The sequence below is a fragment of the Myripristis murdjan genome, chromosome 1, assembly GCF_902150065.1.
Source record: "Myripristis murdjan chromosome 1, fMyrMur1.1, whole genome shotgun sequence".
Classification (NCBI taxonomy): Eukaryota; Metazoa; Chordata; class Actinopteri; order Holocentriformes; family Holocentridae; genus Myripristis; species Myripristis murdjan.
Window position 1 is genome coordinate 19,361,053 of NC_043980.1, and position 25,059 is coordinate 19,386,111.

The following is a 25,059-nucleotide window of genomic DNA, read 5'->3' on the forward strand; positions in this document are numbered from 1 at the left end:
TTCATAAGAATACTGTAGATATTGCCATACTCTTGTTGACTTGAATCTTAAACTTATAAACCTGAAGATCTTATAACATACCTCTGTTTTATTTGAATAGATTTTTCAATAGAACTACTAACTTGATGGACGATTACCTTCATATTTAGCACTATCAGCTACATAGTACATACATGGTTCCTGCAAACTTTCTGCTGACTCCCTCAATGTCCTGCTGTTTCTCCCGTGAAATAAAAGTGGAATTTATTTTTATTGAGCTTTTTTTCCCCCTGTGTATTAGCGTTTCCGTGTCAGTTGCGTTGTACTTTGGTGTCACTAATATTACGCCAATTTCCTGTGAGGTCACATGACACACACAGACACACAAAATCATCATAAGCCACTGTTATTAAACACTGTCCTGTGTCCTATTTAAAAATACATAATTCGGGAAGAATGTTTGATTATGATGTTGATTAATCTGAAATAACCACATGACTGTGGCATGGATTTTTTTTCATCATTGTTGTCACTTAATGGAGACTTTCCACATGAATGATATTCTGACAAATTGAGTTTTTGTGCACGAGGGTACCAGCGAGGAAACTGGCATATCCTTTACGTGATGACACCCACGACAGCTATAGGATAACAAGAAAGGCAATTATTTTCGCTTTATTAATTTTCTGCCTCACCTAGCCGCCTATCTCATCTCATCTGACACTGACTTGTCTGCCTCCACCAGCACCGTCAGATTGGAGCAATACTTTCATTAATAAATGATAGGAATGATGGCTGTCTGTGGGTGACTATAAATGACTATATTGAGATGAAGTCGAAGGTAGTGCAGTGGTAATATGACACACTACAGTACTTCGATATATTTAGCTAACATTACTGTCAACCGAACAAGAAGTAGCTACGTATCACTGACTTGTATCCGTGTGCAAGCTGAATGCGCACAGCCTGGGCCCCGGGACTCAAATTAAACAATGTGTACTTGCCGTTTAAATACACGCCTCTCAGTTGGCTTGAGTTATTTTATTTTTTAAGGGCTCTGACTGGACCGAAGACCCAAACACCGCCCCGCCGGCAAAGTTTGATTTCGAAAACGAACCGTACCAACGATTTAAGCCCCAGAGGATTTAGTTGTACGTTAAAAACAACACCCACCGCCCTTTAATAAACTTTTTTTTTTAGAGAATGAAGAGAGGATAACAAAAGTAAGGACGTGCGTTGTGACAGGGGACGAGACGACACCCCTGAACTTCTTTCCTCCCAGCGCACACCAGGCGCAGTACATAGTTGCGTGGGCACCGCTAATCCCCCTCACTCCTGCTTGGTCTTATTTATCTGCCTCATGTCCGCCAGCCACGCTTCCACTGACAGTTCACCGGGGATGACAGTGCTTGTGCTACGAGGTGAGTTGTCAGTCCAATGCCGTGGTCGTTGAGGAAACCCGCCTTGTAAGTCATGCGCTCGCTCTGGAATCCCGCGACAGCTGTTGCTAGTAGTAACGACACGAGCGTCGTCATTTACATCTAACGTTATAAACTTAGCTAGCGTCTGCTAAATCGGACCGGTAGCCGCAAAGCATCCAATATCGGATAAACTCGCCTTTTTGACGTGCTCCTTCGCCCTTTTACAACGACCTGTAGGATATTTCATGTACGATATTTCGGACCAAGAACAGACAGTAAGCATTAGCACTACTAATAAGCTCTGACCAAGTGGGCTTGTCCCATACAGCTGTCAGGCGTGGATTTGCTCGTATCGGCCACCAGTTTCATGTGAGAGTCCATGCTGTCACACATGTCCACACTATTTTATTTATTTATTTTTGGTGTTTCATTGAGAGAAGCTGCTGGACGAAAACGCCGATTTGGTTAGCTAGCTTCAGCTTCCTTTTCCTTAAGCTAACCATGCTAGTCGAATAGGTGTGCTGTTAATTGTAGGGCTAGTTAGCGCTAACTTACTGGCTAGCATCCGAGTTAACTTAGGTTACATCAGCCAGCAGGGAGATGTGTGTGCCATATGGTGGAGCTGTAAGCATTGATTAGTGTGGTTTGCACAATTGGATTAACCAGCGTCTGTTGCTACTAACTAAGCTACTGTCAAAACCACGGTCAAAACATTGTTGCTGTTTTTGCTGCTCTGAGCTGGTCTAAACTGTTTTTTGTGCTGCTGTATAACGTATCTGAGCTGTCAGCATAAACCCAATAAGGATAAGGTGAAACTTGGCACTAACGTTAATCAGTTACAGTGATAATGTATTGACTTTGGGTAACCTCAACTGATCTCTGCTTTAAGTTAGATTTTAATTCATTTAACATGTTAAACAATGAGACTTAATTAAGTTTAAGGTGTCTTTTGACGACATTAACACACAGGAGCTAGCATGCGTTTACATGCATGTGATCTTCATATCTGGCAGGGATCATGCGGCTTGTACCGTTAGTTTTTTTTTTTTTTTTTTTTAATTCCAAGTGTCTGAGTGTCTCTCTTGAACGTGGACATTTGGACATGCACTATAGCCCATGTCGGTTTGCTTATCATTGCAAAATAGGCCTGTGTATTTGGGAAAACACATCATTTCTTACTATGGTTGCTTAATCCCCGTTTCCTCCTCCACTAACAGTGCCGCTCTCCATTAAGTAAACAGTACTCTATTTTCCTAATGATAAAAAGGTGCTGTATGAATGGGAGCTTGTGGACAGACCTGGGGATACAGAAGCAGAATTAAAGGAACAGCCTATCAATGGCCAACCACACCCCTCGGCTGGACATACTGTGTTAGAGAGGTGAGGTGACCAGAAATACAGTAGCTAATTGCCATGGAGGACACACAGCCCAAACCACCTACGCCTGATCCAAGCCCTGCACACAGTCCAGCGCCCAGCCCTGCACCAAGCCCACTCCCCAGCCCAGCACTGGACAGAATTGCTCTGACTGCAGCGAACCATGTGGAGGTGTAGTATTTTACTGTTACGACTCCCTGGTACAATCAAGTATGAAGTTAAGTAACTTAGCATGTAGAAACTTATTAACTTTCTAGAGTGTTGGCAATAAAAAGTGTGCTTTTAGAAGCTCAGCTAGAAGTTTTGCTTGTTGTTAGAAAACATACATGCGCACAACTGCTGCCTTTGTGTTTATTTATATTATGGTGATATAAAATACTTGTTTGCTGTCATGGCTGCTTGCCTCGTCCCCTCATAGTGAATCTCCATATAGGCCACTGTGCTTTTGATATTTGCTGTGCTCCAGCTTTTGCCTAATATCATCTGAGATGTTTTAAATCTCATTTTCTGTGTTTTAGTTTTTTTCCCCTAGTCTACAAGAAAGCACGCCAGTCTTAAACAGTGATTTTAAAATTAAGTGAAATGCAGCCAGAGGCAAAGTTAATTTTTAAGGCTAATGTCTTTAGCTCAGCAAAGACAGAGGGATTATCTTGGAAACCACACAGTTCTCAAACTGCAAGGCAAGTCTACATCTTCATTTCAATTTACATGAATGCTACTTTATTACTTTATTTGAAACAGTAGCTGGTGCCGTGCTGGTATGACTTAAGCTATGTCAGCAGGTTTAGAAAGCAAGTCACTTCATAAGGATGTGGCAGTTAAGAGGTTACAGGGCAACTGATCAGTTTTCCAGTTTTTCCATGAACACCGCATTCTCTTTTCTTGTCACTTTAACAGTTTAGACTCCCTTTTTATGAGTAGTGTTCAGAGACAGTTTCTTATAATGACAGGCATTATTATTCAGAAAATGAACTAAGCATGGTTTAATTCTCTTTACAGTTGCAAGGTTTTACAAAGAAAACAGTTTAATGTACAGTGAACGAGATATGCTTCTGATCAACATAGAAATGTGTCTGAAATGTCATTGTACTTCTTTCAATGTCTATCAGTATACTTCATTAATTGTGGAATACCATTCAAGAAGTTGGAGTTGAAAACATCATTCTCAGGACCTTAGGTCATTGTTTATAAATGCAAGCAGCTCTCTCCAAAGGCTGAACATGAAAGAGCCAATGATTATTTTAGTATTGTAACGCAAAATGGAAAACTGGAAAATTGAGTTCAGTGTCCCAGTCATATTTTTACCTTTTCGAGTTCACTGTTCCTTCCGTCCTTGTATTTTGATGCCATACCAGCACGTATCTCCATAGACAAACTGTTCTCTCTTTTTTGGATGCTTTGGATTAAGTACCATATTGGGCTCTGTGGGTTTATGGAGTCTGTGGACTGCGATGATGTACTTCGTTTTAAGCTTTAACCCCAGTAAGACACAATAATGCCTAGTGTCGTAGAGCATCTAAATAGTGTTAACACACTTTTTTGTTACTTTCTTGGATGTCTGTGATGAGAATGTTCACAAATATAGACTAAACTGAAAGGATTCAATGCTGACATTAGTGATGTTCCCATGTAATAAATAATTTGATCAACTCGATGCACTTCTGCCAAGCCTGAAAAATAAAGCTTACCATGTACGATGAGGGACTTTGGACTCAGGATGTAGAGTACTAGGCTTGGAGGATGGCTTACAGCTGAAATGTCAGAGTATCTCAGGTCCCATCAGTGAAGATTCATGAGTGCTCTTTTGTATTAGGTCCAAGACATACAGCACCAGGACACACAGTACTTTCAACTGAAATCTTGGCTCTGTCCTTTGTTCTCCAGCACTTGAATGTGAACCAGATCCAAGTGGTGGTGCGGCGCTGCTCGAGTCCAAATGTCACAGAGGAGACCACCTACTTCATTCCTCGCAATCCTGTTGTGGATGCAGGCACCAACACAGACCCTCCAGTGGTCTGCTGCCCCTTGCTACACAGAGTTTGCCCTTGTCCACCAAGAGGCCTCCTAGCCTCTCTCATAACCAAACGTAAGCAGTGGACAGAGCCACCTCTTAGTGGAAAAATTCTATAATAAAAAATATGACTTAATAATCTGAAAGTCATATCACAGTTACCCTAATCTGAATCATATCATCACATGAAACATCAGGGCTTGACAGTTTCAGTTTAAAAAACAATGAATCTTTTAATTCATTCATCACTGTGTTGCCTTTTTCTCATATTGAAAGTCAATATTACATTATTGTTGGCAGTGACATAAATCTCATAGCAGTCCTCCCTGTTTTCTCCAGTCCTTTTAGCTGCTGTGCTCTTTGGAGTGGTGTGGTCCATCACAGAGAAGGAATGCCTACCAGGGGGAAACCTGTTTGGCATCACTGTGCTCTTCATCTGCGCAGTCACTGGGGGCAAATTAGTGTCCCTCATACGCCTTCCCAAGCTTCCACCCTTCCCTTCACTCCTTGGTAAGGCTTATAGTGTATGCTGCATTTGCATTTGTTTGTAACATATTGTGTTATGATACTAGCCTTTTTTGAATATTTATGTGGGTGGAAGGTCAAGTAGTAAGTCCTATTCAACAGTTAGGATAGAATAACTCAGTTGCCAAACTGTGTTAAAAGTGGTGCTGATTTTGACAAGGGGCAAAGACTAACAATAAGGCAGATGACAGTAACTTAATGCTCAGCTGTGGTGGTGATCTGTATTTCCTCGCCAGTGGCTCCTGCTATATTTCTCACAGCAACAGTTGGTTCATTGCCTAAGCAGCTTATTTCAACACTGAGATCACTGATTGGTCCAGTTCATAGGACAAATGGAGACCTCTCTTTAGGCAGTGTTTCTCATAGATTGGCCGTTCACTTCAGAAGGTTGTGGTGCTTATTGCCTCTTTCTGCCCCTTTGTCTCAGATAAAGTGACCAGTTGGGTGAAATGGCATTACCAGCAAGCTTTCGTAATAAATCAGTCCTGTCACTAAACTGCTTGTTCAGTAGACTAGTATACATTACCTGGTCCACTGGTGCCTACTTTTTTCCAGAATACATTCAGAGCTTTCCTGTATTTTGTCAACCTGAAGAATATCGCCAGCTTAGCTTGGAAATGCAAGTCATAAAAATGCTCTTGTTGTAACTAATCCTTTCAGAAGACTAACAGATTACATCACATATATGTAATGATAAGAGATAAGAGTATGAAATCATTTTTTTGGTCCTGCCTAAGTTAAATAAGCCCTGTTTACCCAAAGTGATACAATGTCAACCCGTGCATTTAACACTATAAATGCTGGTTTCGTTTAAAGGACAGGTTTTTTGAAATGAAATGGAAATAGTATAAATTTGTAAATTGTAAAAATGTTTAATTCTTCCCTCTTTTTAAATTTTAAAATAATAAGCCAGCAACTTCACCCCTACAAAGATAAGCATCAGGGAAGTTTAGAGCCACTCCTCTCTCTCAAATAACATCAAAAGTTAGATTGAAGTACGACATAGATGAATCTTGACCTTTGCAAGTTTGATTCTCTCTAAATATAAGTTTCCTGTTTTCTTTAGTGAATCATCAAAAGAGCAGTTATGTTTATGATTTCAAAATCTTTTTCTGCAGCATGAAGTACTTTTTGGCAATAGCTACTACAAGACCTGGTTTATTACAGCATGAAAGAGGAAAGTTTTAATTTGGTCACTCTCAAAGCTAAAAGTGAAGTTTTCTGCCTTTACTCTCTTCTCAATAGTTTTTTAATCCTTTCCAAATTAGTTTGTTCTTTTTGAATCTTTTAATCAACATTCTTTGTCCATCAGATTGTATAGCTGCAATTATAAGTCTCTTACAATTTAGCATCACATTTCATTATCCTCCACAAATTCCTGCTCCATGCTTTGATTAAAAATTGATAAAGTCTAAAGATTTTGTTGAAGGCCTGCATATTTTTCTTGAAACTTGAATCTCAAGATGGTGTTCTCATTCCTTTTGAAAGGCTCAATGCCTCAGGTATCCAAATGTGAGAGACAGCCCTAAACATTAAACAGTATTGTATCATAAAAAATGCCTCATGTTTCCTCTGTTTTATCCTCTGTGGTGGGCTGCAGGCATGCTGCTGATGGGCTTCTTGCTGAGGAACATCCCTAAGATAACAGATGCTGTGTACATTGACTTCAGATGGTCTGCCTCCCTGAGGAACATAGCCCTAGCTGTCATCCTGGCCAGAGCGGGTCTGGGGTTGGATCCCTCCGTATGTCTGTTGTTTCTATTGTGACTTATAAACAATATTGCTTTTAATTGCATTTTGTTGGTTTTATTGAATTTTTTTTTTTTTATTTTTTATTTTTTTTTTATTGAGTGGGCTGAGAAGTGTGTTCATATCATGAATTTCATTTTAGTAATTCTATGGCTGTCGGTGCCCCTCAGCCAAATTAAAATAAAGGAATAGAAATAATAGAAACAAAGTTACATGTTGTAATAATGTATATGTCTGTGTTGACAGGCTCTGAAGAAACTAAAAGCGGTATGTGTGCGTGTGGCGATCGGGCCGTGCCTGATAGAGGCCAGCACCGTAGCCCTCGTCTCTCACTTCCTCATGGGCTTGCCCTGGGTGTGGGGTTTCATCCTTGGGTAATTATGCATTATTATTATTATGCCATTATTTTTTCACCTGCACTAACCCCAGTTCTCCATCCTCATTTTATGAAAAACTCATATCCTAAATTTTGGCTGCTCTTCCTTTATACTGCGCTGGTTTCTTCCTTTGTCTTCTCTCTCTCTCTCTCTCTCTCTGTGTGTGTGTGTGTGTGTGTGTGTGTGTGTGACTCAGCAGATTGTTTTTTCTCCCACGGGCTTGCAAGCAGTTTCTCATGCTCCCTCTACTTGTTGAATATCAGCTATCAGCAGCTTGAGGATAGCAAATATAAGAAAGACAACACTGAAAGTGTAGCCAGACTTTGGTAAAGAGGCCAAATTAGTCCAAACTACAGGCTGCACCCACAATCAAACCACATACTGCAGATAATTGAACTGAAAACACCCTGCTTCTTGACCTTCACAAGGTCAGATCACAACCTCGCAGCCACTCACACATACACTGTACGGCTTTGGTGCTTGTATAGTGTTGGAGTCAAGGTTACTGTTGATAAATATGTTATGAGTGCATTTAATTCATTCTGACTTGTGCTTGATAGTACAATTTCAATAACTAGAATGAATTTTCAATATTTACAGGGACGCTACAGGTTTATAAAAGTAATAGAAATAAGCAAGGACTCTTTAAAAAGTAATCATTGATCAAATTTTTTCCAACATGAGCCTAGTATCTGAATTCAACCATGTATGCACAACCTTACATAATATATTTTGTCCAGGGCATTCAAGGCATTGCAGGTATGTAGGTGCTTGAATTAAAATAAACTCTCTCCTCCACCCTGTAGCTTTGTGCTCGGTGCTGTGTCTCCAGCAGTGGTCGTTCCCTCCATGCTGCTGCTGCAGAAGGATGGTTATGGTTTGGAGCAGGGCATCCCCACCCTGCTGATGGCCGCAGGCAGCTTTGACGACATCCTCGCCATCACTGGCTTCACCACATGCTTAGGCATGGCCTTTGCCACAGGTAGCCAGGGGAGGGAGGTGTGTGTGTGTGTGTGTGTGTGTGTGTGTGTGTGTGTGTGTGTGTGTGTGTGTGTGTGTGTGTGAGTGTGTGTGAGTGTGTGTGAGTGTGTGTGAGTGTGTGTGAGTGTGTGTGTGTGTGAGTGTGTGTGAGTGTGTGTGTGTCAAGGAAGGGGATGGGGTTATGGAAAATGAGAAGTGCTGAATCTTATTTTCCTTTCATGGAATATAATATCTTATCTCCAGAGGAGGGGAACTCAGACCAGGGTACCTGGGTGCAGGTCAACATTGAAAAGCACGTACAAAAACTATGTCCTGTCTGCAGTTTGTCAGGAGATCAGTAGGTGGTGTCAGTATGCTGCTCGTTTTACAAACAGTATTGACTGTGTTATGCTAAGCCAGTGGTTTAGCATAACACAACAGGCTTTCATTGAGGGGCTTTCAGGGGGTCCTCAGCAAAATGAACTAGTTTAATTTCATTTTATTTTATTATTATTTGCTGCAAACTGGTACAATACATAAAATGTATGAGAGATCATGTTAATCTTTTTTACTCTGATAATTTGTCAGTGTTCAAGTATGACATCCAAACAGTTGAACCCTTTGAAAGCTGCACAAATTCCCTTGATTTCTTGCTTAAACATGAGGTAAAAGGTGATTTACAAATTAGACCCAGATTTGGAATTATTATTTTATTTACTATTTTTAAAATCACAAGAAAACTATATTCATAATTATTAAAATTATATCATTAAACATCAGATCAGTTAGGCTGAATTGTCAGATACCTTGAGTTTAAGTGCAAGCATATGAAAAAGTATGAAAACCCTTTTGCAAAGCTACAGTGCCCTTTACTGGTAATTATACTTCATAAAGTCATCATGCCGGACTGTACAGCCTCTGTAATGGTAATAATAATATACAATGATAATGACAATAATGATGATTATTAGAAGAAGAAAAAACTTTTTTAATGTAGCACTTTGTAAAACTGTAGGGCTGCACTAAATACTGGAATCAGAACACTAAATACAACTGCCTCGAAAACACTCTCTTTTCTCTACTGTCACACAGTCTTCATTGTCTACACATAATCAGGACATGCTGTGGTTTAATTGTAGTTTAAATATGTATTTGTTTGCTCTTCTGAACCTTTCAGGCTCCACTTGGTACAATCTGCTGAGAGGTGTACTGGAGGTGGCAGGCGGCATGGTTGCTGGGATTCTTCTGGGCTTCCTCATCCAATACTTCCCTAGTGTTGACCAGGTAGGCAAGCTCATGTCAACATTATTACCTTTTTTCAATGTCATTTACTTGTGCTGGGACCGCCGGACAATCTAAGCCTTTGTGTAAAACATATTAACTTTGAGTACAGCCAACGAACAAGTCATGAAATTCTGACAAAAGTCAGTCAAATGTGCATTCCACCTATGATTTAAAAAGGTATCTCCCCTAGGACTTATGAAGAGAAATCTTTGGTTTCATCTAAGAAGAAAAAAATGTAGGAGTAAAAGATTTGCAATCCACGACTGTGCCAAGGGTTAGAAGAAATCCTTGATTATGTGTCAGTGTAAACACACAAAACTGAAACCGTCAACCACCGATAAATTGTTGGAAATATGTGATACTTAGGTCTTTACTCATTTATGCATTGTTTTTTATCTCCTAGAAATATGTTGTGATGAAACGTTCTTTCTTGGTGCTGGGCCTGTCTGTCTTCGCTGTGTTTGGAAGTGGCGTTGCTGGGTTTCCTGGCTCTGGAGGCCTCTGTACCTTAGTTTTGGCATTCCTGGCTGGCCTGGGCTGGGGTACAGACAAGGTAATAACATTTGCATGCAGTATCTCTAGTTCATTCAAAGGTAAATTCATGTTAATGGACATTTCCTAATTTAATCATGGCAAACCCAGGGCACTGTTTTCCTCATTGCTTTGGCATAGAACCTTGTTTGTTTCATGTTTGTTTAAAAAAAAAAAAAATCTCTTTTTCTTTCAAGACTTGGAGCTGAATTTTGACACGGTTAACATGACAGAAGGGAGTGTTGCATCAGTTATAATCAGTTATTACAGTTTTTCTCCATTGGTTTGGCTCATGTCTTGAAACAGAAATGACATTCTCAAAATAACATGGACAAAACTCCAAACCTCTTGGCAATTGTTCAAAACATACTGGAACTTCTCATTCATTTCATGAAATTGCAAATGTCTTAATACATGTCTCAATGTCTCAGTACATCTTTGCAAATGATTAAGTACAGTTAGCCTACAGTTAGCACAATTTCCAAGTGAATAGATCTTGTTGATCTAAACTGACTGTTGGGTCTAATGGTTGTTCTCTCCAAAACATGTTAGCATCATTTCATTGTATAAGTCATCACATGCACAATAGTCTGTTCAATTGTCAGAATTAGTCAAGAACATAATACCATGAATAATACCATATATGAATCTCTTGGAACATTTGATAAATTGTTTACAGTTTTTTTTTCAATCATTTTTTTTTTCAGTATAATGAAACTGGGATCCACTTTGTCATCATCTTCACTTCCAAACCACAGCAGAAGTTTTCTTTTGCAAATGTGTTCATACCTTTTCATTGGATTCACTCATTTTTCATGCTCTTTTGCACAACACTTCTCACATGTGTCATACATGGCCCTGACTCCATTGACTTTACTGTGGTAGTCAAAAGCAAAACATCTGCTCACAGCTGATAGAAATGACCTGCACCACTGTGAAATCATTAGTGCACCTGCATCACTACCCTTTCCACAAATCACCATTCACCAATCAGTATGCACCTAAGAAAAGGGGCCTACAAATTGTATTCTGTATTTTTTTTTTCAACTCCTTTGAGTTTTTCTGTGTAATACTGTATGTGAATTACAGTATTTCAGTTTTTGCCATCAATACAGTAAAATTTCACCTCAAAGTCTTTCTGAGTTTGGATGCAGTTCTTTACAGTATGTTCACATTTGAATGTGTAGCTCACAGGAGAACCTGGTTCAAACTGATAGCTGTATTTTGTATTCTGCTGTCAACTGTGTTACAGTACAGTAGAGCTGATTGAAGGAATCTACTCATTTGGGCATAAGTTGTGTTGTTTGAGGGAAATATTGGCTTTTGCAACTTGCTTTACAATATGTAACTATGTAAATTGTCAAAAAAAAATATGACTGCAATACACACAGGAAAAAGTAAAGTGGAACCTGCTCAGACTGAAAAGGGTGTGTTGCATTTTGGTGTTGAGTATGAAGTGAGTGAGTGGGTGGATTTACTCACCTGACTGCAAGTTGAATTGGGCGGTGACAAAATGTGCTTTTGCTGTATGTTTGAAATGTTTTGCCATGGTAAGAGCCTTTTGCAAACAAAATGTGTTATTTTGGGAAGAGCGCCTCTCCTTAGGCCGATGGATTTACTGTTTTGATACCAGGGTTTCTGAGTTGACAGAGGGGGTAAAGCGATTGAAAAAAATTGTAATCATTACAATTTCCTTGGCAGTATGAGTGCAACGTGTGATGTCAAACCTTGGAGGTTACTCTTACCATAAAATCCTTTTTTTTTCAGTTTTATACACAATTGTATTCTGTTAGCTAGACAAAAAAAATTAGTACAGTAACCATTGTCAGTGAAGGACTGGGCTAAGACTGAGAGGTGGACATGAGGGATATTTCAATGGTCCTCTGCCATAGTGACAAAACATCTAAACATTTTGACTTGCAGTACTTACACAATGCCAAAGGGACGATGCATTTTGGGGGCACTGACTATTGATATGAGAAAGAAACTTCATTTTGACACGAGTGAACTGTTTTGGGAGAGATATGTGCTTTTGCAGGTGAACCATGGTGTTGTGCTGAACCATCCAGGTTATTTTGGCAAAAGCACCAAACGTGTTGAGAACGTCCGGTCTGTTTCAAGAAATGAGCCAAAGCAATTGAGAAGGATCTTTCTCATTTTGGAGGCACTGACTATTTATATGGGAAAGGAATTTAGTTCTGAAGCATGAGTGAACAGTTTTGGGAGAGATATGAGCTTTTGCAAGTGAGCTATGGTGTTGTGCTGAACTGTAAGACTGTTTTGCCAAATGATCTTGAAGTTTTGAGAATGTAATTTCTGTTTCAAGAAATGAGCCAAACCAATGGAGAAAAACTGTAAAACCTGCTGCTTAACCTACTAAGTTATATACAGTTCATATTTTTGAGTGAAAAATTTTCTCTACATATTTTAGAACAAGGACAGCCTTACTGTAGATTTAGACTTTCCTTACGTTGGCTTTGCGTTTATCAACTCCATGTGTTTAGGAACGTGTGGAGGAAGTGGTGGGGATGGCATGGGACGTGTTCCAGCCACTCCTTTTCGGTCTAATAGGAGCAGAGATCAGAATCTCGCAGTTGGAGGGACAAACAGTTGGTGAGAACACACACACACACACACACACACACACACACTACTTTGTTAACACAATGAGGCAGGTGTTGTCATTGTGTGAAATTCAAATGTTACTGTGTGGATGTAAATGCACTGTATTTGCATCAGCTCAAAAGAGGAAGGTCCTCTTCCACAACAACCACTGAAGCAAGGAATTACTTCACCTGTCCAATTCATTCAAATAGCTGATGTATCCAGGCCAGATATTGCTCATAGTGCATGTGTCATCTGTGGATTCCAAGAAGGATTTAGAGGACAGAGCTCATTATATGTATTTAACATTTGGCAAATCTCATCTATACTGCTTATTTTCTCTCAGGATGTGTTGCATCAATAAGGATTCATTTAATCTAAGATTAGTTCTAATCAGAGTTTAGCAAAAACAGGGTTCAAAATGAGTAAATCCAGATTTTAAATTAAGCAGAGCTCTGTTGTTCAATTAAAAATTGTATATTTCATATACCATCATATAGCCTACCATCTGTATATTTCATATCTCATATTGTTAGATGTTTATATGTTTTACTGTATATAGTCTTTGTTGTATATATTTCTGCATTTATTCTATTTAATTTTATTTTATGTTTCTATTGATCCCGCTGTAACATAAGCATTTCCCAGTTTGGGATCAATATAGTAAATCTATCTATCTATCTATCTATCAAAAAACTAATCATGGTTTAATAAATCCAAGTTTTGGGATTTAAACCAAAATTATACAGAATTAAGCCAAGATGGTGATCTTGACAGCAGCATCATAAAACCCAATCAACCAATTGGGTTGTCTGCCTCTTAACTCTTTTTTTTTTTTTTTTTGGCTTAATCCATCTCAAAAAGACAGCCTTTTTAAGAGTTAAAACTCCTTAAATGTGTGTTTTAAGTCAGTACAATCATAGTTTGAATTGGAGTTTAAAATTTGGAGAGAACAAGATCAAATTTAATCTAGGTTTAGAATGAAAACTAAACTGAGGTTTAAAGAGTTTCGAATTCAATCTTTCTTAATTTTAAACCACTTTTAAACTTTGGTGCCATGTGATTTAATGTTAAACCTTTACCATTTAGTCTGGTTTAAAGATGAATCCTTGTTGATGCAACCCAGTCTTAATGTAAGATATAATACTGGAATGTCTGGAATGAACTATGAGATGAGTGTCTGCACAAAATCATTCATGCTTGAAGTAATCTTTCATAGTTTTTAAATACCTTTGTCAGTGTTGCTGTTTGTCATTTGACTGTTTAGTTCGTCTTGTTGTTTTGCTTACCCCAAGAACTTTCAATAATATGCTTGTGAAATACTATAAAATAACGTAATGACTGCTCCAACAATTTCTGCTTGCAAACATTGGAATCTGGACTAGGGGTCCAGACTAGGTTTTTTTTTAATTTTTTTATTGGTCTAAAATATAATGTCTCAAGTCTGCAACCTAGATTAGGTTACCTATTTTCCTGTGTTTTGATTTTATATAGGAACGCTCACTCTGTCATGTGAGAACAAGAATGCATTACACTGACACTAAGTTGCAGTCCCATAGGGTAATGTAGCCATTTAACAAAGCACATTGTAGCTTATATTAATAGTTACTCAGCGCAAATAAAGGGTTACGCATAAACTGATATAATACAGCAGTTGGATAAATTAAGTCACTGTGAAGTTAAATTTCAAACAATCTTCTTTATTTCTTGTTGCTTTCTTTATATTTAATCTGTAATTGCTATGCTGAATTGCACATCAACACAGATATCTCTGCTTTATTCTTGTCCATATGTCTGTCCAGGTCTGGGTGTAGCTTCTCTGTTCATCGCCCTAGTGGTTCGAGTTCTGTTTACTTTCGTCTGTGTGTTGTGTGCGGGCTTCAACTTCAAGGAAAAAGTGTTCATTGCTCTAGCATGGATGCCCAAAGCCACTGTACAGGTATGCCTGTTCTTGTAGAAGAGGAGTCAGGCGTATACCATTTATTACTTTTGTGGGAGTTTTTCTGTGTGCTAGGGCCTAATGTTGATGGGTGTTATATTCACTGACTTTCATAATGTGGATGTTGTGAAATCCCTTACGATTATAATTGCAATTAATGGCTCTACAGAGGCTGTTGTACATGCCTCCAGGCTCTGAACACCATGTTATATTTGACCTGCTTGCTGCTAAATTGGATCTGTATTCGGCATTTGTATGTTCATGTTGTGTGATGACACTAAAAATAGTGTTATGTTGAATATTACATTGCTACAGTGAAATGTTAGGCCTTTAGTTGAGCATGTGTACTTAACATACTTTACATTATGTTGAAATTGTCAGTTGTCTTTTTTTTCTGAGTTCCCAGTCATTGTTCCATGACAGGCTGCATATCTGCACATGCTTTGTTTTTCATATGTTGTAAACAACACATAACACTTTATTTCCACCCAATGAGCGCTGGGATAGGCTCCAGCAACCCCCTGTGACCCTTGTGAGGATAAGCGGTTTGGAAAAATGAATGATGATGATGACACTTTATTTTGATCAGCTGTAATCTTCATTACTTTTGGTGACACCTTGGTTTTGTCCTTTTCCCCTTCAGGCAGCTATAGGATCTACAGCTTTGGACATGGCTAGAACTAAGGGAGACGTGGATCTTCAGAAATATGGCATGGATGTGCTGACTGTGGCTGTACTGGCCATCCTAATCACAGCACCTATAGGAGCCCTTGTCATAGGCCTTTCTGGACCTCGGCTGCTGCAGAAACCAAAGAGCGCTGCCTGGGGTGAGCCAGTCACACACAATTTATCATCTTTTTTCTTAGGTATGTAAAGTCCCACACTCAACAATTCAACACAGCGTAGTAGCTCAAGCTCCTGTCCCATTCCCCTGGCAGTTGTGCTCAAGTAGCAAAGGGCTGTACCATCACACTTACCTGCTTAAGATTTGGAGTCAAGGAAATGATGAGTTGATTAATCCATCACCAGAAAATTAACAGATCATTTTGTTAATCAATTCAACAATTTCAATCATTTTAATCATTTATTAAGTAAAAATCCCTGATTACAGTGACACTGAGATCACTCAATTGTTTTTTACTTTCTCTGTTCATAATACTGTAAAATCAGTACTTTGGTTTTTCTGGCTGATGGCCAGGCTAAGGAAGCAATTTGAAGACACTGCTTGGGGCTCTGCTAACTTCCAATAAGCGCTGTCATTATTTTCAATTTTTTGAAAAAAAAAAAAAAAAAAAAGCTACAGATAAACTGATAATGAAAATGATTAGTTGCTTCATAGTGCATAGTCAAGGCTTTAGCTTGACTGTTTATATTGCTTCAGTATGTTCAGTGTCCCCACAAGTCTGCTGCTGTTTGTTGCTCAAGTGTAAGAACTTCTAGTTTACTCCAGACTATTTGCAAAAGGTTTTTCTCATGAACATAATATGTAGCTTGTTTCTTTGGCTTGCTGCTGTACCTTATTACAGTAGTTTTTGGATTTAGTCAGCCTCTTTCTGACCTTCCTCTTACCTTTCTTCTGACCTTTTTCTTCCTCAATCTCTCCTTGACATCTAGCCACTGCGGCAGGAGCTGAAGGTGACACTGACACTCCTGTCACCTATGAAAGTACACTCTGACAACAAACTATCCTCAAACCATCCACTGATTAAGGACATTAACAAAGAGACTGAGGCCAGACTTCCATGTGCTCTAACCTCTTGGATATTCCCCCTCGCCACCAAGTGGCCCTCTTTGTCTCTGTGTTTGGTGTTTGACATTTGACAGGAACACATGAATCACTATTTATAGCCTTTGGTGGTTTCCAGGCTTCAGGCTTCAAACAAATGACCCACATCCAAGCATCTGCACTGTCATACTGTATGAACAATACAAGTGCAATACATTTATATTTGGTCCTAAACTAACTTGCATTCTAAACTTATTTAGAATGCAAGTGTTGGGCATGAACATTTTATCAGAGTGGATATTGTTCTTGCCTGTCACATTCACTGAATCCACTATTTGTTCATTTTTTTATGACTGCATTTCTGTATACTCTTTATTTGTAATGGTAGCACTACTCTATGATTTTTTATTCTATTGAATGTACTGACTGTAGCCATATTTTACTATTCTAAATTAGATTACACAACTACAATGGTCTTAGGGCATTCTGCACTTGGTACAGCATTGAGCTATGAGCATTGTGTTTCGTGTGTATTCATGTGATTTTTTTGTATTATCAGGTTGTCTTGATTTGAATAGGGTTTTGTCTAATTTCCAAAGACTCAGGAGACAATGCCCACAATCACCAATACTTTCTTCCAGCTTTCTGAACAGGCTTCTACATAAACCAATCATTCTCTACATGCAATATTGTGTCTTTTGAGGTGGCTCTTTGAAAAGAATTATTTAGGCAATATATTGTACACACAATCTTTTTGGGATATTTGTTGCGAATGAAGTAGGTTCATTTTATCATTTTGCTTCTTCACTTTTTGATTTTTATTACAGAATTATGCAGTATGTGTTCAGAGTTTTTCTTGATTGAATTATTATGTCATTCAGAATGTCTATGTATTTTAGCAAGTATTTGATACATATTTAAAGACTTAAGAATAGTTTTATTTAAAAAGATGTAAGAAATGACTACAATGCTAAATTGTCCATATTGTTGAAGTTTGCAGGTGGTTTGACATGAAAAGTAACTATCTTGTGCATTGTATCTGGTATGATAGTTTTATTTATTACAGCTATGCAACATATAGAATTCTGATACATGTACTGGCTGTTTTATAATGTCTCTATATCATACAACTGTTCTGTATATCAAGAACCACTCCACAGCTTTTAAGATCCGGTGTGGGTTTTCTCACAACATTGTTTGTGCTGGTAATAATCACAGATAATCACATTTATTTAAATAAAGAGTTTTGTAACTATTTGCTTTTTGAAAGTGGAAGGCACTCTGAGGCTGCAGACCTCTGCCAAAGCTGAGCAGCTTGTTAACTTGCTGTTACAGCTGAAAGAGATCATTCCTGTAATATTACTTGACCTTTAAGTTAGCGTGATCTTGTGATCCTGTAAACATACTCTACAGAATCATCCCTATCTCTGCTAGTTTCAGAGTCCTGGCTAAAAAGAACATCGAATTGCATCAGTCCCACATTAACAAAACCACAAAAATACAATCCATTGTTTTTTTTGCTTAAGTGGCAACTTCATGAAGAAGTATGCTATGCTTTGTTAAGAAATATGCTATGATTCTGCTGCTATGGAATCATAGCAGAATCATTTCTCATTGAGAGAAGCATTATTAAAAAAGTTGTATTCCTTTAAATTTACATGTTTTTCCACAAGGAAACTCTGACTTGGATTAATTTTGCATAATATTTTGTATTTTTAGGGGCTATGCAATGAAGGGGTTTGCACCCTCTTATAATTGCTTGGATTGTTCGGGGTTTTTTTTTTTTTTTTTTTAAGTATCTGCTACAGTCACCAAACTCACAACATAGGTCCGGCAACAAAAATGGCAAAAAATGACATCAGTTGGCCAGATGGTGGTGCTATATTAAATGATTTCACATTTTAGCTAAAAACATTGTAACTGTGTACTGCAAATTGAAAAATCTCATATCACCACACTCTGCGCATTGGGCTGGAGCTCACGGTGTAAGCCGCGCCCACATGGCTCTCAAGATTTTATATGTACAGTCATTATACTGGAATGAATTCATCCTCAGGGGTAAAGTCCCATCATCACCACATTTGCTGTGCACAATCCCTGGCTTCTTCTAACAAAAAGTTGTCGGCGGATTTTTGAGACTTTTAACCTTTTGGCTGCTGTGTGTTTTGAAGTTTACGCAAAATGCTAACTAAAATGGCCATAACTGTTTGTCGAGTCAATATGAACCTCAAACCACATGTACTCAACAGTGTCCTGAGCATATGTGCCAAAGTGCCTCGAATCCCAACTGTAGGTGGCGCTTTAACAGTAAAACGCTTATATCTCAGAATTGAAACTTTTTCCACATGTTCTAGGGTCATGTGCAATTCATTGTATATTTTTTTCACATGATTAGCTACATGAGGGTGGTTTACAAGTGTAGACATTCATTTTAATTCAAATTGACGTCCAAACTTTGAATTGTATGCACATTTCTGTTTCACCAAATTTTTGATCAAGCGGCAACCAAAATGTTTTACAATACACATATTGCACTTATTGATTTTTTTTTTTTTCCCCAGAATTTTATCACCAACATTTTTACTGTTGTAAGCCTTTTAACTTTAAACAGACAAAAATACTCCACTCTGGCACATGTGATATTAATGCCTGACATTGTGAGGTGTGTGGAAAACCATGTCTCCCCAGAGGTGCAGGTCAGTAAGTCACGTTCTCTGGGGATACAAAGGTCCAGGGGGTGTAAGTCAAAGTAGGCAAATAAAAAAAATATTCATTAAAATCATTGTTCCAGTTTAGGATTACATAAGAGTTCCCTCATCTCAATGGTGACAGACGGGCACAGAGCTGCAACTGGGCTTCCCCACACAACTGTCCACAATGTTACATATCAAAAACTAGGAAAGATGAATAAATTCAAGCCAGTCTATTTTACAAAAGTTCAGGAGCAGACAGCGTAATCACCATTGTACATCCTTATGAAAACAGTATACATGACAATACAACCTGCTCATCTAATGTAGTATTCCTCATGAATCAAGGACAGACAGACCTCCAGCAGGAGCTCAGCTGAATGCAGTCATTGTCACAATACAGAGGCCAACAAAAGACAAAAATGGTTACAGTTTGGTGCAAAAGTGACTTAATTCTCCATGAGAACAGTGGGGTTACAGTTGTATTTGTTGTAACTAGATTCTTCTCAGTTGTACAATGGATTGAAATGCTTGAGGGTGATAGTTGAATATATGGAAAAACAAAAAAACATTGTAACTCACAAATAATGGCACTTAAGAAAAGCTATGAAAGAATTATGATAAAGATGTTAAATTGTCTCCCATACACACAATAACTTAAAAAAAATATTACACATCCTGCAAGTGTGGAAATTTTGTTACATTTGGCATGCAAAGAGGCAATCTGAAGCAGAAAAAGGCAGCTGAATATGGCTGGCTGTTAGTGAAATACAAAATAATACAGTACTTCGAACTGTCTAAATCTAAGGAATCCAAACAGTTTTAACAAATGGCCATGAATTAGAAATGCAGTAATGCAGAAATAAATAATTAACTGCGCACATTTAGTGAAACTTTCTTTTTTGGTTGTTAAGAGTAATTTTTAATTTTAAATTACTAACTGCAATTATTGCAATAGACTGCCAAGCACATGTGACATTTTGATTCTGAGGTGGCCTGGTGTTTTAATGCATTTCGTTCAACTGAAAACTGAAAACTGCCTCCTTTCCCAACGGGACATTATTCAACTCATTTAAGTTGAACTACATCACTGCAAATCACCATTAAGTCACTGCAGTTATGTTTCAAGTTTTCTTTTCAGTGGTCCCAATAGTCTGGAACTAGTTGCGCACTGCAAAAAAAAAAAAAAAAAAAAAAAAAAAAAAAAAACTAACAGCAGCTTCTAAAATGAAATTTACAGCCATACAAAAAGCTCTGTAGCCAGAGTAGAAAATGTCTGTTCATCATTTAATTAGCTACTGCAGACAGAGAAGTAAACAACGGACAACTGAAAGGCCATATAAAAGACGCAAAAACCATGGTCAGGGCACACTGTCAATAAAGAAGAATAAAAGTACAGCTTTTGTGGGGCTGTGGAAATCTGATGTTGTAAGTGTGTCACCAAATAAGGACCACTTCAAATCAAGAGGTTTTTGACCAGCACATACATATTATAAGAGGAATACAAACCAAAATGTCTCTACAAATAGATACAAAATACAAACTCCGATAAGAAATGAAGACTAAAGATTGAGGAGGTGAGAGGAAAGTCCCATCAGTAGTTTACGGTGGATTATAGAATCTTCTTTTTCAGTATGAGCGGACCCACGTTGTCTCCAGTTAGCTCGTTGTGCTTTATGTGTGACTTATCACAAACAGGAAACTGAAACAGGAACCACAATATTGGCTGATGAGTGACGGACACACAAAACTGAAACACTGGAGTCTCTCGTCGTCAAGTATATTAAAATGTTCCTTGTCAATAACAAGTGTCACTAGCTTCAGTAATAAAAGTATAATTTCTCGACTATATCCTGAATTCTGCTCCAGCATTCAATGTCAAATAAAAACCACCCTGCAAGTAAAGCTCACTGACTGTGCCACTATGATATTTCACACATAAGCTGACATCCTACAGCAGTCATCCTCATCCTTTCCTTCTGCACTTACGGTTTTGGAGCGCCAGCAACGGCAGTAGCACACGTTTGTGCTCTTCAGGTCCTCAATGTCGATCTCGTTGACCACTTTTGGGTTCTCCTTCTGGATCTTCAGGTTGATGAGGCTGTCTCTCTGCTTCTTCTTCTTGGGGAGGAAGGGACGGATGGTCAGATACCCCAGCAAGGCTAGGATACCAAGGAGAGGCAGCAATCGGAGCCACTCTGACACTAGGAAACACACATATGCACATTAGCAGAAATAGGGGAATTACAATCAAAATGGGCGACCTTCATACATCTTTTAATTCTTTGCGTTTATGCATTTATAAAGAGAGAATCAAATGGAGTGCCCTGAATACAGTGGTGGGTTAACTACTGGACAACATCCTGAGGTATACTGATATTTTTTCATAAGGTAAACTTACATTTTATAGAGCCTGACCGATACTGGGTTTCTGGGGCCTATACCACTACCGCTACTACTACTAATAAAAATAATAATAATGACAGGGAGTAAAAAATTCCGATATTGATCTATTGTTCGATATATACATAAACACACATTTTTAGAGAGAGGGAGAAAGAGAGAGAGATTTCCATATCAGTTTTCATACCAATACTGATGTATCTGTGTTAGGCCAATATCAGCCGATCGATCAGGTCGATATTGGTCGGGCTCTTATATTTTTCATATATCTGCTATGTTTGTCTCCTTGTAAAAATGGCCCTGACCTCATATATCTTACATCAGTTTGATAATGTTTATATTCTTAAGATTTACTTTATCTATTCTGCAAATAAAAGTTAAGAAATCAGAGTTTAGGTGTGTTTCACCTCCACTACCTGGTTATATCCAACTCTTTAACCCCGTCAGGTGACAGCATGCTTCATCGGGTAGGGGACTGACTAGCAGCTGATCTGTGTATTTATTATAATTGTGAAATCAGCTCAGTGCTACTGGTGGAGAAGGCCTGTCTAATAGGGACAATAGCCTGAGAAATGGCACCTAGAGTCCAGAAAAGGGCGCTGGGAAAGCTATCCCACCTTACTGGTGACAACAAACAGGAGGAGACAGACAGAGGATTAAATGTGGTTATGTAATGTTACATTACTGTAGCTGTGAGTAAGACTCAGCTCATGCAGCCTTTGACAATTAAAATACTTTCATTAACAGGATTTTGATGCTTAATTGGGCACTGATAATCTCATTAAGGATTTATATGCACTTCAAAAAAGTAAAACACCATCAAATTTTAGACAAAAGGAGAACTTAATGAAGCTTTCATCTTCCAGTGACTGACTGTTTAAAACTGCTGCTGGGTATTTTATGATAGAAAAGGCAAGGCGAATCTGGGTGAAAAGTTTTCACTTCAGGCAACTTCCAACTTCAAAGCGCATAAAAGTAAGGACATTCATGAAAAAATTACCAAAGCAGTTTGACACACTGCTAACAATCCTGGGTGCCCTGTGTCTTACATTTTTGCTTCTTTCTTTGGATTGGCTCATCTTTGCGAGGCATCATTTGTCATCAACGAGTCAACCACTCGTTGTCACTTGTCACAGGAGCATTTTGGCAATGCAGGGCTAGCTCAGCATTTTGAGTTTTTGGTCTATTTATAGGCTAAATCTGAGACTTTCCAAAGGTGTGTGTTCTCTCAAAGGTCAAGTTTAACTGGTTTTCAGCTTCAAGATGGTGTCTCACTGGAGTTTCGACAGCCACTGGTGAAACCATCTCTCATTATTCTTTAAGTGCACTGTGCACACACACACAGCCTTAAGCCATGTGTACATATGTAACTTCAGTGTCACAGAGCCTCTCCCTATTAAAATGGCTATATGGATAACTCACCACATCAACCTTTGTGTCCTCAATTCAACAGTACTACATGCAACAAAGTTATTAAAACGGTGCATGGTGTAGTCAGGAAGAGGTTAATCTACAAGAAGTCTACATTTTGCCTGATCCCGAACTTGCTTCCCACTGTCTTACATGTCCATAACAATTTACACTATGACATAACTGAGCTGCCTGCATATTGAGCCAGAGGTGAACACAAGTATCATATTTCCAACCATTTAAATTCAAAAGACATTGACAAAGAGCAGAACAGAGGAAAGGTTGTATGAGATGCAACCATTAGGACTTATGCAAAGGTTTAAGCCCACCAAACTCCTCCTCGCAAACACTTCTACTGATGGCAAAATGATGTGTGAGGACTTTGAAATATTATGATGCAGGGCATGACTGAGTGAGAGGTAAAACTCTCACACACACACACACACACACACACACACACACACACACACACACACACACACACACATACAGACTCCATGTCTACAAAAAAGTGGCCTTTCTAACATGTTCACAATATTTAACTGGTGCAACTTATGTTTCTACAAGATAAATGGTAAAATAAATAAATAAAGGAATAATCTGCGTGCCAGTATTTTGTTTACTTCTAGTTAGTACTGGGCATGTAACACAGTCTTTGTACGACGCTGATATGTAGAAAAACAGCAGATAATTAACACAGCAGAGTCCTGCACTGGCGGCTGAGGTATATACGGTTGTCTGGTGCTGTGCCCCGATGAAGTGAATGTACACAGGACGCTGACTGGCTGTTCATTACCTGTTAACCTTGCAAATCCGCCGATCGTCTCTGGAAGGGGAAGCTTCTTGAGGTAGGCTGGAAGCTGGACTTTTATTATCTTTGAAATAGTTTCTAACACCATCTTGAATTTATCTATGAGCAGGTTTTTGAGTTGGATAGTTCCTGAGCTTCGTTCACGTCATTGCGTTAGCTTTACGGTTCGTAAACTCACTTTTTAGAGAGTGTTGTTTTTTTCCCACCCGCACTCCGAGAACTCTCCGTCTGATTGGCTAGCGCTCGTTGTCGCTGTTGGTTATGTTAGAGTTAGGGCGGGGTTAGCGTCACAGTTAGCCAATCAGGAGCAGAGTAGGGGCGGGTCCTGGTGGAATGCGGGTGGGAAAAATAACGCTTTCAGAGAACGTAAAGACACCGCGTACGCAGCGTACATGGTTTGGTGAATAGACGCAACTGCAGCATGTGACTGTCTCGTATGTGACCAATCAGCGTTAGAGGAGCTGGTGCCATATGATTGGACGGGAGAGCTTGAACACAGCGAGCGAGCTCCTGGAGGTCGGGCTGCTTTCAAGTTCTCACTTCCGAGTACGGAAGTCCAAACTTCTTCGTCTGTGGTTGTATTCAAACGAGATTAATGTTCACGCGTGCGTTTTGTGTTTTTAGCAACAAGTCGATGAGACCTCCATGTGTTTTGCCACACCTCTCCACGGCAACATGGTGATGATTAGCGTTCCCGTTTCCTCAGCCTTACCTCCTTTTATTTGGGTTGTAAAGTACATATTTGCAAAAGTTTGGACAGTGTGAAGGCAACATCAGTGTGCATCATCTTGTTTGGGGTTTCTGGCACAAATTTCAAATCCTGTGGTGTGCACTTTTGTAAAATAGTAAACTGTCCCCATTCTAGGTGTGGAATACATATTATATAGCCTACTAATATCTTGTGGTATCTCATAATAAATGATATATTAGGCCTTAGCCAACACAATGCAGCGAGTTAGGATTACAATGAACAATGATAATTTTCACTAAAAGGTGGCATTTCTTAAAACTTAATTGCAGGATATATTTACACATGCCACAGTTTAACATGATTTTTACATTGTTTAAGGAAGTCAGCACTTGTTTACATTGTTGACAGTTGTCAGCATTGAAGCAAAATAAAATATGCATATTTTTTCCATTATCAAGCCAAGTTTAAAGAATTTATGGGATTATACATCATACATTTCTTATAATTTCACTTACGCTTATAACGTATTCCTCTCTTCAGAATATGAGCAACTGCAATGTCCCAGTTTCCT

The 25,059-nt window shown here is 38.7% G+C and overlaps 2 protein-coding genes across 7 annotated transcripts; one reads left to right on the plus strand and one right to left on the minus strand.

The window, feature by feature from the left end:
- The first annotated feature begins 1,250 nt into the window (after window positions 1-1,250).
- LOC115366185 (sodium/hydrogen exchanger 9B2) lies at window positions 1,251-17,738 on the plus strand. 6 transcript variants are annotated; one of them, XM_030061508.1, is made up of 14 exons: window positions 1,251-1,400; window positions 2,668-2,948; window positions 3,404-3,457; window positions 4,662-4,863; window positions 5,128-5,298; window positions 6,914-7,056; window positions 7,309-7,436; window positions 8,246-8,421; window positions 9,577-9,683; window positions 10,087-10,236; window positions 12,719-12,827; window positions 14,621-14,757; window positions 15,401-15,623; window positions 16,372-17,738. In XM_030061508.1, exons 2-14 carry the CDS (start codon window positions 2,814-2,816, stop codon window positions 16,431-16,433), a joined length of 1,797 nt encoding a protein of 598 aa, XP_029917368.1. In that variant the 5' UTR covers window positions 1,251-1,400; window positions 2,668-2,813; the 3' UTR covers window positions 16,434-17,738. The 6 variants fall into 6 exon arrangements, with proteins under 6 accessions (XP_029917368.1, XP_029917393.1, XP_029917401.1 ...); XM_030061533.1 differs by having other exon boundaries at window positions 15,401-15,584; XM_030061517.1 differs by having other exon boundaries at window positions 1,278-1,400; window positions 2,618-2,948.
- cisd2 (CDGSH iron sulfur domain 2) lies at window positions 17,032-23,996 on the minus strand. Its single transcript, XM_030061577.1, has 3 exons — window positions 23,783-23,996; window positions 21,163-21,377; window positions 17,032-20,875 (listed from the first exon to the last, which is right to left on the minus strand). Exons 1-3 carry the CDS (start codon window positions 23,883-23,885, stop codon window positions 20,786-20,788), a joined length of 408 nt encoding a protein of 135 aa, XP_029917437.1. The 5' UTR covers window positions 23,886-23,996; the 3' UTR covers window positions 17,032-20,785.
- Window positions 23,997-25,059: the final 1,063 nt, after the last annotated feature.